At 39.8% G+C, this 13,890-nt stretch overlaps 1 protein-coding gene across 4 annotated transcripts in view; it reads left to right on the top strand.

The window, feature by feature from the left end:
* Positions 1–12,655, top strand: part of LOC143280016 (adhesion G protein-coupled receptor L3-like) — a 152,051-nt gene extending 139,396 nt beyond the window's left edge. For all 4 annotated transcript variants that reach the window (XM_076584465.1, XM_076584462.1, XM_076584463.1 and 1 more), the window contains 4 exons: positions 2,536–2,710; positions 5,199–5,315; positions 5,999–6,086; positions 7,551–12,655. In XM_076584465.1, coding sequence (XP_076440580.1) covers positions 2,536–2,710; positions 5,199–5,315; positions 5,999–6,086; positions 7,551–8,551 — 1,381 coding nt within the window. In that variant the 3' untranslated portion in view covers positions 8,552–12,655. The remainder of the gene's footprint in view (positions 1–2,535; positions 2,711–5,198; positions 5,316–5,998; positions 6,087–7,550) is intronic.
* Positions 12,656–13,890: the final 1,235 nt, after the last annotated feature.

The raw sequence follows: 13,890 nt of genomic DNA, 5'->3' as shown, positions 1-13,890 counted from the left end.
GTGGGCTGTGACTCTCACGTTCATTCATATACATGAGTGGGCTTTCATATGCATGTCTGTTTTTACCCCCGCCATGTAGGCAGTCATACTCCATTTTCGGGGGTTTGGGGGGGTACATGCTGAGTATATCCTTGTTTTCATAACCCTCCAAACACTGACATGGATTATGGGATCTTTAACATGCATATTTGATCTGTGTGCATATACACACAAAGGGTTTTTAGGCACTAGCAGGCCCGCACATATGTGCTGACCTGGGAGATCAGAAACATCTCCACCCTTTACCTGCTAAGTGCGATGACTGGGATTTGAACCGGGGACCCTCAGATTGAAAGTCCAATGCTTTAACCACTGGGCTGTTGCATCCTCTTTTCTCTTAATTTGTAGAGTTCACCACTCAACCTGACTCTAGAAGTGCTTTTTCCCCTGCCGTGCATTTGAAGATTGTTGCATGTTTGTCGTTTACACGTTTTCCTGTTTTTCATGCCTGTTTGAAAGTGACTGGTAGGGTTTTGTGCGTCTGTGCACTTCTGTCTTTGTTCTGCTTTGTGGGATTGTCTGTGATTGTGTCTGCTCAGTGTTATCACTACACAGGAAGTAATGTATGAAGCACTTTGGTTTGTCTCTGCGCAAGATTCAGTGCTGTTTAGTATTTTCAGTATTAGCGTTATTATGTTTAGTGTTTAAATCTTCTGAAATTTAATGTGAATGTAATTAACTTGTATACACACACATGATTTAGATACAGACTGCCATAAGATTTTGAAGAACCATTTCTGAGAACTATACTTTTGCAACATTGTTTGTTGTAATTCTCCTCCTCCTCCTTCTCCCTGAATAACTGTGCGGTGTTGCATGGAAGTACTGTTAACTGTGTTATAGTGTATCAGGCACCTATAGTGGAAGCATGGGATTTTCCCAGGACACACTGCTTACTGATGGACCCCTCCTTCCTACCTCCCTACTCTCCTCCCTCCCCCTTCCATGGCATCTATCCCCACAAACACTCCTTCCCATACCCTCTCTCCCTCCCCCCTTCCCCCTTCCCTTGGCCAGGAGCAAGTACCACATCAGCCAAAAGTGTCTAAATGTTCTTGTGATACAACATCACAATTCTACTAACTCCAAACTGTTTCCAAAAAAGCAGGAAAGTAAATTGCCAACAAAGCAAAATACAAGTCTTGGCTGAAGTTAACAGACCAGTCTGGGACCAACAGTGCTAGACTTGCACATCCAACAACTGGACTCTTCCAGATCTGTCCGTTGTGTGTCAAAACCTGGCCGGGTCTCTGGAAATGATTTCCTCATCCATTCTGCAGTGTTGTTAGCCCATTGTTTTTTGTTTTTTTTTCTGTCTTCCCCACTGTCCCATCTCCCTCAACACTTTCTTGCAAGGCCTTTGAATCCTGTTATATGGCCAACATGTCAACATAGATTTTATTCCTTAACTGATGTGTTCATATTGTCCAGTGCGGTTTCATGGTCTGACTTTATAACCCATTCAACCGTTCAGAGTTTTCAGCCTTGATGCATGGTAGGCTTCCCTGTCAATTTGATGCGGAAAAATGCAGAAGAAAATATACTGAAACTGGGCATTTTCTCCCCTCCAAACTGATATGTTTGGACACGGCTAGGAATACTGTAGGAGTTTGTACCCTTTGCTTATGGTATTACATAATGTAGGCACTTAGAAACTTTTTTTTTAATGAAACAAATCTCAATGCCTGAGAAATGCTCAGGTGCAGGGTTTACTGAGTTTTGATTGAAGATTGAAAAAAGTGTTCCTGTATCTTGAGACCATATAGGTTTCATACTGAAGGTGTGTGTGTGTGTGCGTGTGTGTGTGTGAGAAGAGAAAGAGTTTAAAGGGGTTGTTATGGCCAATGTTGTTGAATTTCTCAACCAGTTTCACATATATATGATTATTAAAAAGATATACCTTTAGACAACAAAAAGAAAAAAAAAAAGGTGCACATAAAACAGACTATATAGACGGTGTGTGTGTGTGTGTGTGTGTGTGTGTGTGTGCAATATGTATTATTTATAGACATGCATGTGTGTGATACAGATGAAAATATGTATGTGTGTGACATGTATACATACATGTATAAATATATGCATTTGTATAGTAATTCTGTATAAATATCACACACATGCACACACAGAGATATATGTATGTCTATATATATATTATATATATTTATATACCTATCTATACATATATGTATGAATATATACATATGTATATATATTTATGTATATTTGTCACACACATACTAATCATATATATAAGTATTATATGCATCTCTCTCTACATATATATATATATATATATTTTTTTTTTTGGGTGGGGGGTGGGGTGGGCGGGGGGGTTCTTTTTTATACCTATCTCTATACATCTCTCTCTCTCTACACACACACACACATATATACCCATCTATCTTTATACATCTCTCTTTCTCTCTCTCTCTCGAGTCTATATATATATATCTGTATATGTATGTATATATGTATGTGTGTGACTGATGTCACCAGGACGTGGCTGAAGGGAGCGGTGGTGCTGGTGGTGTTGCTGGGACTGACGTGGGTGTTCGGTGTGCTGTACCTGGACAATGTGTACCACACCCTCATCTTCTCCTACGTCTTCACCGTCCTCAACACTTTGCAGGGCCTTTTCATCTTCCTCTTCCACTGCGTCTTCAATGAAAAGGTTTGGGGAATTTAAAAAAAAAAAAAATTATGATTGAAATACCAATTTTTTTTCTTTCTTTTTAATTTTTTTTTTTTTTTTTAAATAGATACAGAAGCATGAAAATTGGTTTAGGACTCTCCATCTTCCTCTGTGTCTTCAAGAACTCTTGTATTTCTCTTCCACTGCTGCTTCTGTTCAAAGGTTCTAGGAATTTGGGGAATCTTTTTTTTTCTCCATTAAATAAAGAAGTACGTTAATTGGTTTCACGTCCTCCATATAGGACTCTTCATCTTCCTCTTCGACGAAAAGGTTGTGGGATTAAAAAAAAAAAAAAAAAGAAGAAAAAAAAAAAGAAAGTTAGTATAAAAACATCATTGTGGGGAATTCATTTTTTCATTGAATAAAGAAACATGCTTATTGGTATAATGTCCTCAACACCTTGCAGGATTGCTTCATCTTCAACTGTTCTTCAACGAAAAAGTTTGAGGAATTAAAAAAAAAAAAAAAAAAAAAATCACTTTCAGGAAACCTTTTTTTTTTTTTTTCCCCCTTTTCTGCTTTTAGATAAAGAAGCATGATAATTGGTTTAACCTTCGCTGGCTATCATGGGTTGTACACGACCCAGAAGGGTACAAAAACGCAAATATCTCAGCCAATTCTTAATATTTTTCTATGAAATTTCAGAAATGCTTCCTACACCTAAAATTAATGGCCAACTTTTGCCAAAAAATGAAAAAAATTCATTAATTAGTAATTAAAGGTGGTGTTTTAACTACACATGGATGCTTGTGTGGGTCATGTATGACCCATGCTTTTTAAAGAGGAAAAAACATGGTCACCCCTCGAAAGCTCGTGTGGATCATGCTCGACCCATACCTTTTTAATAGTGATTTCAGAAGGTTTAATTTGCAATTAGTGAAGGAAAATAAAGAAGTTTTACTTTCAATAGCCTCACTACTCCACTACTCTCCCACTACCCCCCCACCCACACACCCCCCTCCCCGCCCCGTCCCTTTTGCCTGTCTTCAGCTATAACCCCCTTCCATCCCTTTCTCTAACAGCTTGCACCTGTGTGACTGAATATCTTTGATTGTGCGTGTATATCAAAGTAAAAATTTTCATTTCAAGATGGTAATTGAATAAGCAACGACTGCTTTTTTTATTTACATCAAGCCATCTGAAAAAAAAAAAAAAAGAAGTGGGGTGATACATAGAACAAAACCACAAAAGTACTAGAAATATAGTTACGTGCATACACAAATTGTGCAAAAATGAAACACACATTAGCATTTACAACAAATTTACAACACATCCCGTTTCGCATACACATACACCCTCTTACAACACCAAAGGCATATACAAAACATTTCACAAATCATGAATTTGGTAACCAATAGATACAGATTTGTATTATTGTTCATCTTTTGAACAGTTAATAAGGTAATTTTTCATATTTTTCTTAAACACATTTTTATTCGTTATATCTTTTAAAACGAGTGGAAATTATTCCATAAATTTCCACCAGAGTACAGGAAGCTGGAGTTATAAAGGTTGTTTCTAGGTTGAGGTATACATAACATATGGTTGTGTCTGTGGTCATTAGTTTTAAAAGTTTGTGTAATCTTTTGGGGAGCATTTCCATATATCACATTATGCATGCAAACAGCCTTGTTGAAGAACAGCCTGAACTACTTTCAATAGCCTTTTTATATGATGCTATGAGTCATCTCTCTTGCTGTCTGTCTCTCTCTGTCTCAGTCTATCTCTCTATCTCTGTGTGCATAAGTAGGGTTTGTATGTATGTGCATGTGGTGTTATGCATTTGTGTGTGTGATCAGTTGTGTGTGCGTGTGTGCGAGTGTGTGTATGTGTATGTACGTGTGTGTGAATACGTGAGCATGTGTTTCTTCTGAGTGTGTGTGTTTGTGTGAGTCTGTATGTGCATGTGTGAGCCCATGTGTATGTAATCAGTTGTTATGATATGTTTTCCTTTTCTATATTTTGTTATAAGCTTTGGAGGAATATACAGGTTTTTGTCTCTTTACAAAGTATGGGTTGTGCACGACCGACACAAGCTTTGGAGGAATATAGCTTTTTGTCTGTAAAAGGAATGGGTCATGGATGACCCACATGAGCTTCCATGTGTAGTCAAAAGCGACAGCGGTATGGGTCATGAACAACCCACATGAGCTTCCGTGTGTAGTCAAAAGCGACAGCCAGCGAAGGTTAATGTCCTCAAGACAGGACTCTTCAACTTCCTGTTCCACTGCATCTTCAACAAAAAAGTTTTGGAAAATTTTAAAGAATTGAATTAATTAAAACATTTTTTTTTTTTTAACCCTCATTGAATAAAGAAGTATGCTGACTGGTATAATGCCCTCAACAACTTGCATGGCCTCTTCATCTTCATCGTGTGTGCGTGTGCTTGCGTGCATGCATGCTTGCTTGCATGTGCGTGTACGTGTGCGTGTGCGTGCGTGTGTGTGTTTGTGTTTGTGTGTGACAGGTGCAGAAAGAATACCGCCGTTGGATCCGACAAGGCCGGTGGCTGCCCAGCTGTCTGCGCTCACGCTATGGATATGCTTCCTCTTCCGGGTCCAGAGAAAACTCCTCCTCCGGAAATGTGAGTCAGTGATATGTTGGGTTCCGGGCTTTTTGGGTCGCAGAGCACACATCCCCCACTTCCTGATCCTTTTTTTAATTTTTAATTTCTTTCTTTTTTATCCCCCCTACAAAAATATCTGGCTTGTCTACACATCAGCTGCTTCAGACTATAGGTCGAAGTGAATTTGAAGCGACACTGAATCTTGTAAAGAACACTCACTCACACACACATAAGAATACACACATAATATATATATATATGTGTGTGTGTGTGTACTATATCCATCTGTATATGTATATCTATCTGCATTATATCTGTATGTTTATATACCAATCTGTCTATATATATATATATGTATATATATTTATATTATATATATATAAATATATATTTATATAAATTCTTTTTAACCCTCGTAACTCCTGGTGAAATGAGATCAGTGGCATGAATTACCTCATGTGTACTGTTAAGCAGTACGATTGATTTTCATGAATGAGATTAATGCCATCCCAAGAGACAGGATTCTGATATTGGGGGTTGAGAGGGAAGGGCTTTGTTGGCACGAAGGATGTCTGAATATGTGTTTTTGTCATGTGTGTGTGTGTGTGTGTGTGTACATGTATTTGTATGCTTGCATATGTGTGTGTGTTTGCACACACGTGTGAGTGTATTCACTGTGGTGGTGACGATGTGTGTGACAGGTGATGTCACGACTGTTTCGCGGCAAGAGACGACACAGTGGTTGTGGTGACTCCTCCAATAACTCGGCTAAACCTTTCCTGCACAAAGGTAAGCACAATTCTGCATATACACCGCTACCAGATATAAGCACCTTGTTAGAATTAACCCCCACCCCCCACCCACAAAAAAAAAAAAACCGAAAAGGAAAAAAAGTTAACCAAACTAGAGTGTGCATTGATTAAAATGTGTTCTTCAAATGCTTCTGTTAAGTTTTGTTCATTCAGTCCTGTTTTCTTTGTGTTCATTGATTTTCTTTTCTGTCTTTTGTCAAAAACGAGTATGTGTGTTGCTATTCACTATAAGGGGGGTAATATTTACTATTGTGTACCCAACGCATATATATTGAATGCATTGTGTTATCAAATGTGTTATTACATAAACTGTTTATCTGCAGTGACAGAAGACAAGACACATACAATCAGAATTTCTTTGATGTGTCCACACTACCGGTTTATCAATACTTCAAAGGTTGAATTGGTAGTCAGCACAGCGTGTGGGGTTAAAAGTTGAAGGTCCCATAGTTTTGTTATGGCCATTGGGTCAGTGAATTGACAAACACTGTGTCAGGGGCTTGGTATAAAGAAGGTGGGCCCAGATCCTCCCCCTTCTGCTCTTTCAACAAGAGTAGGAAGGTTGCAGAGTGCTTAAGATGCTCATCTGCCAATACAGAGTCTGTGAGGGTCTGGGTTTGAATCCTGCTCTTGCCTTTCCTCCCAAATTTGACTGGAAAATCAAACCGAGTGTCTAGTCATTCAGATGAGACAATATTTTGACTGGAAAATTAAACTGAGCATCTAGTCATTCAGATGAGAGGATAAACCAAGGCCTCATGTGCAGCATGCACTTGGCGCACTGAAAAAGACCCCACGGCAATGTGAGTGTTGTCCTCTTGCAGAATTCTGTAGAAGAAATCCACTCTGATAGGTACACTTCTTCTTCTTCGTTTGTGGGCTGCAGCTCACACATTCACTTGGATGTCTACGAGTGGGATTTTACATGTATGATTGTTCTTACCCCACCATGTAGGCAGCCATACTCTGTTTTCGGGGGAGTGCATGCTGGGTATGTTCTCGTTTCCATAACCCACCGAACGCTGACATGGATTACAGGATCTTTAATGTCTGTATTTGATCTTCTGTGTGCGTATACACATGAAGGGGGTTCAGGCATTAGCAGATCTGCACATATGTTGACCTGGGAGATCTGAAAAATCTCCACCCTTTATCCACCAGGGGTGATGTTACTGAGATTCAAACCCGAGACCCTCAGACTGAAAGGCCAATGCTTGACCACTTGGCTGTTGCGCCCTTCTGAAAGGTACAGAAATATACACGCATGCACTCAAAGCCTAAGCATGTTGGGTTATGTTGCTGGTCAGGCATCTGTCTGGCAGAAGTGGTGTGGTATATATATAGATTTGTCTGGATGTAGTAACGCCTCCTTCAGAAGCTAAAATTGAAAGAACAGGGCAGGACGATCATAGAAGTAGACTTTGTCATTCTGTGATTTCAGAACAGCACCGTATGAGCCACACAGACCCCAGCTCCTCTGACGGTGTGACCTCCAGCCGCCTGTCCTCGGAAACCTCCAACAACAACAACCGTAAGCTGTCCCAGCAGTCAGCCACTCACTCCAGTGCTGCCGATGCCCGCTACCTGCGGCCCGTGGAAGAGAGCGGCATTGTGGGAGAGCTGTCTGAAATCCTGGACTGCTCAGTGGTGGACAGCGAGTTTGTGTCAGAGTACTGCCAGCAGAACCTGCAGGTCATCTCAGAAACGAAGCACTACTCCACGTCGTCGGAAGACTCGGGCGGAGTGGACGAGCTGGAAGAGGACAGCGTGGAGGAAGCGGAGGAAAGTGTGGATCGTCTGGCGGCGCTGTCCGTGGAGTCCCTGTCCAACCAACGTCAGTCCCACCTGGTGTCCACCTCAGACCTGGGGGAAGGAGAGAGGAAGAGTGAAGGAGGGATGGAGAGTGATGGGGTGGAGGCTGTGGCTGTACCGGCCACCTTCAGCAACCCAGCGTACAGACCGGTGTCAGGGGGGCAAGAGAAGGAAACTGGTGTGGCTGATGATGATGATGACGTCCACAGCGAGCCCGGCGCCCCTGAGGTCCAGCCCCTGGTGATGAAGCAGACCGAGTCTGAGCGGGTCCTGATTCACAACGCGGCCAACAAGCCACGGGGCAACAATGGGCAAGCCAGACTGTCACCAAAGCAATCACCGTCACTGAGTCACATCCCCGTCACCACCAACCCTGAGGCCCAGGAACCTGCTCCGGCTCACACCACCAGCGTCCCGTGTCTCAAGTTCAAACCCAGCACCCCCCTAGCATCAACTGTGAGCGAGACGGAGAAGGATGGCTCTTTGCCTGACCTCAACCATGCACACCAAAACGGCACTGCCATAACCCCCAAGCACAGCTCGCCTGTTGAGTCGCCTTCTGCCAAGAGGCATTCCTCCGGGGGACGTATGCAGTTCAGTCCTTTCCAGTTTTCCACCACTGACTGCTGACTTGCTGGGGAAACAAAAATTGGAAAACATGAGAAACCAGACTTTTACAGACAAAAAAGAGAAGAGAAAAAAGAAAAACAAATCTGACCTTGAACAAGTGACGATGATACATTTCAGAGTTGGAACCTTTTCATGAGAATCATCAAGGTGGATATATCAAATACCAGGAATAATTTCAGGCACATCAGAGACTTCTTCATGGTGAATGCAAAGTTCTGTTCTTTATTCCAGAACTATTTGAGTTTATTCATTTGTTTTGTTGACTGACTGACCGGTTTCTTTTGGTGATTTTCTGTTGGAGAGTGGTGACACATTTTGCTGGTGATGAAGATGATGATGAAGATGATGATGATGATGGAAACTTACAAACCTACCCCGTGCCATCTGTATTCTGTGTCATGTGACAGTAAATTTCATCCATCACATTCCTTACAGTACATTTTTTAAAACTGTGTTTTGATTTGCGAGAACTGAATTGATTGTTTGACATTCCAGCTGTTCACAAGACCTGGTGAAACCTTCTGGACAGGTTAAAAAATTTTTTTTATTTTTTAAATTTTTTTTTAGTATGTTTTATTCATTTTCTTTAATGTAGTTTTAATTTACACCAACATTGCTCCAAATATTAAGTCTGGTGTGTTAAGGGGTGTGTGTAAGAGAGAGAGACAGAGAGAGAGAGAGAGAAAGACAGAGAGAGAGATTTGAAATGAAACCAATGGAAACTTACTGTTGATATGATGTGAAAGACAGTTAAAAAAAAAAAAAAAAAAAAAAAAAAAAAATCTCCACCACTGCCAGTTTCTGGTCTCTTTTCTCAACACACAACAAAACAGCAGACTTTTTTTTTCTGGAACAAAAGTTTTAAATAAAATATGTGACTGACAAAGGGAAGAAGCCATGGCAAAGTTGATGGCATTGTGACTGGTAGATACACAACATTTACAGCATGCACACATGTCTGTCTCTCTGAGGATTTGACTTTTTTTTTCTTGTATACAGAAATATATCAGAAAATCTTATTTTGGTTGGAAGCTTGATAAATAAATCATGTGTGCTAAAAAAACCCCCCAAAGATTGAGAAATTCTACACATGGTTTTAGGAAGTCAGTTGATTTGCTGGGCTTTTTTTGATGAAAATTTAGTTTGGAAACAAAGTGGTAATTCCCACAGTCAACATGGCACCCTAGAATTATTGTTTACTCTGCTGATCGTGTTCTTTAGGTAGGAAAATATAAAATTAATAAAGAAAGGGGGGAAAAAAAACACAGAGAAAACAACGAAGCAAAAAAAAAAAAAAAAGAAAAAAAAAGAAAAAAGTCAAACACAAAAAAAGGGAGCCATAAAGGTAAAGACTTACTCTGACAATGCGCTTATGAGGTCAGCCCTGTGCTAACTGACTATGCTTATTGTAGCGAAACTTTCTATTGTGCATGCCAGTTCTCTCTATTCTTTTGTTGACTGGGCAACGTTTCCAGTGGAAATTCTTTTCCTACAGGTGCTGATTGTGAAAAAATGAAAAGGTTTAAAAGGATCTAAAGTGATGGAAAGATGTGTGTTTGTTAAAAAACCAAAACAAAACAAAACAAAACAAAAAACCAAAACAAAGAGGAAAGAGGAAGTTAAGAAATAAAGAGATGAAGAAGAAAGCAAATGACAAAATATGTGGTGCTTTAATTTCTGCCACCTGTGCTAAATACAGGAATCAAATCAAATCAAACCAAATGCTGTTTTTGTCCAGCCCAGCTGACTTACTCATGCTGTCTGCATGGCTAAAAACCAGTTGCTGTTTATATATGTATATGTATCTCTCTCTTTTTTGTTGTTGCTGTAAATATAGCTCAGTATCTGTTTGTGTGATAAAAGTACCCTGACTAAACTGCTTTACTGTTCATGCAGTTTTCTGTTGAGTTCCATTGTTTATTGTGGTGTGTGTGTGTGTGTGTGTGTGTGTGTGTGTGTGTGTGAGAGAGAGAAAGAGAGTGGGAGGGTGGGTGGGGGAGAGAGAGAGAGAGAGAGTGTGTGTGTTTGTGTGTGACACTTGCTGGCTATATGTGCTTAATTAAAGTAAGGACTGATTATAAGGTAAAAAGCCCTAAGGTGAATTACCTGTTTTTTTGTTGTTTGGTTATTGTAAATCAGTGCTTCCTGCAAAAGGTGTCTTGTCATTTCGGCAGAGTGCTGTGACTCTACATGGTTTCTCATGAGTTTTGAAAATGTGTACTGCAAAGTTTAAAAGTATTTCTGTTATCTTGATTTGTTTGCATTTGATTTTTGAACAATTAAGGGGAACAAAAAAAAGAGTGTTGTAGCTTTCTAAATCATGTTGTGTGCTTTTTTTTTCAGCTTCTGCTTAAAAACACCAGCGTGAAATATTGGAACTAATCAAACAGGCACCACTGCTGTAGATCACAGAAGTGATTCCGCACCAACCTGAAATGCACTGACAGAAATCCCTGTATCCCTGTAGACTGCTGGCATTGGCTGGAATAACAACTGAATACTGTAAGCCAGAATATCATTGTCTGGGATGGAATGTCAGTTAATACAAGCATGAGAATGATGCTGCAAGACAGAAAAAGATGCGGTTCTACAAAAAAAAAAAAAAAAAAAAACCCTAAAAAAGCAAAACAAAAACAAACAAACAACAATAACAATACACACACACACACACACACCCACAAACAAAACAAACAAACAAAACCAAAAGAAAAAAAAAACTGAGCAAGTTTTCCAGTGGAAATACCTGAACTACAGATGTTGATTGTGAAAACAAGATTTAAAAGGTTCTAATGTCATGGACGGATGTGTGTTTGTTAAAAGCCAAAGAGAAAAGTGGAAGATGCGTATTCATGATGGAATAAAGAGACAGGAGGAAAGCAAATGCTTTAATTGCTGTCGTCTGTGATGGATACAGGAAATACAGAAAAAGACGGGGATCTCCCTACCACCAAAAAAACAATCACCCAAAAATCAACTGTCAGATGCTATTGAAATGCAATTGTTTCATTATCACTTAATTCTTTATTGTGAAAGAGGTATAACTGTGCAGACACTGCTGTTAAATGGTGCTGTTTTCATTTTTCAGCTGAATATTAGGCCATTGATTGTGTTGATACATTTATCGATTTCGGATTATAATCTAGCATTCCAAAATCTGCTTCTTGGGAGTTGTATTATGCCATATGTTACCTGTCTCTTAGTGGGTGTGTCTGTAAGTGGTTTTTTTTTTAACGTGTGTTTGAGTGTGTGTGTGTGTGTGTGTGTGTGTGTGTGTGTGCATGCGTTAACATGCATGCGTGCGTGTGAGCACAACCGCATTTGTGTGTGGGTGTGTGTATATTCAAGCATGCTTGAATATATTTATGTGTATGTAAACACAAGTGCTTGAGTGAGTGTGTGTTTGTGTGTAAACATAACTGCCTCTCTCTGTGTGTGTGTGTGTGTGTGTGTGTGTGCACACATGCGCATGTGTGCAACTGAGATTGAGAGAGGGAAAGAGAGAGGGAGAATTAGTATTACACTTGCTGAAGTGATTTACTGAAATGGTTGTGATTTGTTGTTGCGGAAAGTGGATACAAGTTTAAATAACTTACTAAGGATCAAAGATTGTTCATTGTTACTCAGTATGACTGGCGATTACTTGCTTGATTTCTTTTTTTTCTATGAAAGTCTCATGGTGAGTTAGCAATGTATTGTCACAGTATTAATGACAAACCTGCATAAGGAAGTAAGGAATTATCTTTATGAACCATCTTTTGGTGAACTGAGTTTTGCTGGGTAGTTTAACACGATGCTTCACATGTGTGTGTGTGTGTGTGTGTGTGTGTGTGTGTGTGTGTGTGTGTGTGTGAGTTGTCTGAAAAGGAGGGGTGGGGATACTATTTTTTTCTGTTTCCTTTTCTTTTTTTGCTTGTCAAGATAAAAGAAGAGTTGAAATGTAAAAGCTAACCCTTCCCCACTTTTTTGTTTGTTTGTTTTGCTTTTTGCATCACTATATTTTTAAGATCAGTACAGAATGTATGACTGCTTCCATCTGCCATTTTATTTTGTTCATCAAGAAATTTTTATGAAGAACTGCATGAATAAATTTTCATAAGAGATGGATGTTTGTTCTGAGATTATTTTGCTTGTATTAGTTGTTGCCTCTTGTTCTCTGTCTGTCTGGCTGTCTGTCTGTCTGACATAGCGAGATAGAAATATCTTTGTTATTGTGAAAACTGGTTTCAAAAAGATTGGTCATGATTATGCTTTCAATGAAAATTGATAAAACAGTGTCATTGCCTCTCGTTCATGTATGGGGTGATGGCTTTCTGTGAATAGATCGTTTGAGTCTCCCTCTCATGATGTGTGTGTGTGTGTGTGTGTGTGTGTGTGTGTGTGTATGAGTGTGTGTGTGCGTGCATGTGTGTGTGTGCAGTTCTGCCCAGATATTCATGCAGGCAAACTCTGTGATTACTGTGACTATAATACAGAAAAAAGGGACCCCCACGCCCTAAAAAAAAACCCAATGTTCAAATGTTGCATAATTGTGCTGTCTGAAAACATGGATTATATGTTATGGGTTTTTGATACAATTAGACTGGTGCAACAGCCGAGTGGTTAAAGCATTTGACTTTCAATCTGAGGGTCCCCAGTTCAAATCTCGGCAACAGCGCCTGGTGGGTAAAGAGTGGAATTCTTCTGACTTCCCAGGTCAACATATGTGCAGACCTGCCAGTGCCTGAACCCTCCTCAAAGAGCAGAAAATCAAATATACACGTCAAAGATCCTGTAATCCACATCAGCGTATGGAAACAAGAACATACCCAGCATGCGCAACCCCGAAAACGGAGTATGGCTGCCTACATGGCAGGATAAAAACGGTCATACACATAAAAGTCCACTCATGTACATACCAGTGAACATGGAAGTTACAGCCCATGAACAAAGAAGAAGATATGATTAAAGGGTAAAAATAAATTTACTTTATCAAGTCAATAAATACTGACAACAACAGCAATGAAATCGAAAATGAACTTCAACTGATTGCTTGCTGAGCCTTATATAATGACCATAACACAAAACTTTCTTTTGCGACATTGTCAGTCATATACCTTTATCAGCAGCATAATGGAGATGCCAAGATATAACAAAATCCAATGTACACACACACACACACACTTGCACACACACGACGCATGGACACACACACATGCACGCGCATATACATAAACACACACTCCCTAATAGGAAGTAACAGCCCACACAAATTTCACGTGAATCAAGAATCACGACATAGTCTAGTCTGCCATGTCACATTCTCATTAATCTAAATGACCCCACTGCAGCTTTTGAACTCT

This window comes from Babylonia areolata, chromosome 3, assembly GCF_041734735.1.
Source record: "Babylonia areolata isolate BAREFJ2019XMU chromosome 3, ASM4173473v1, whole genome shotgun sequence".
Classification (NCBI taxonomy): domain Eukaryota; kingdom Metazoa; phylum Mollusca; class Gastropoda; order Neogastropoda; family Buccinidae; genus Babylonia; species Babylonia areolata.
This window is presented reverse-complemented; position numbering and strand designations above follow the sequence as displayed.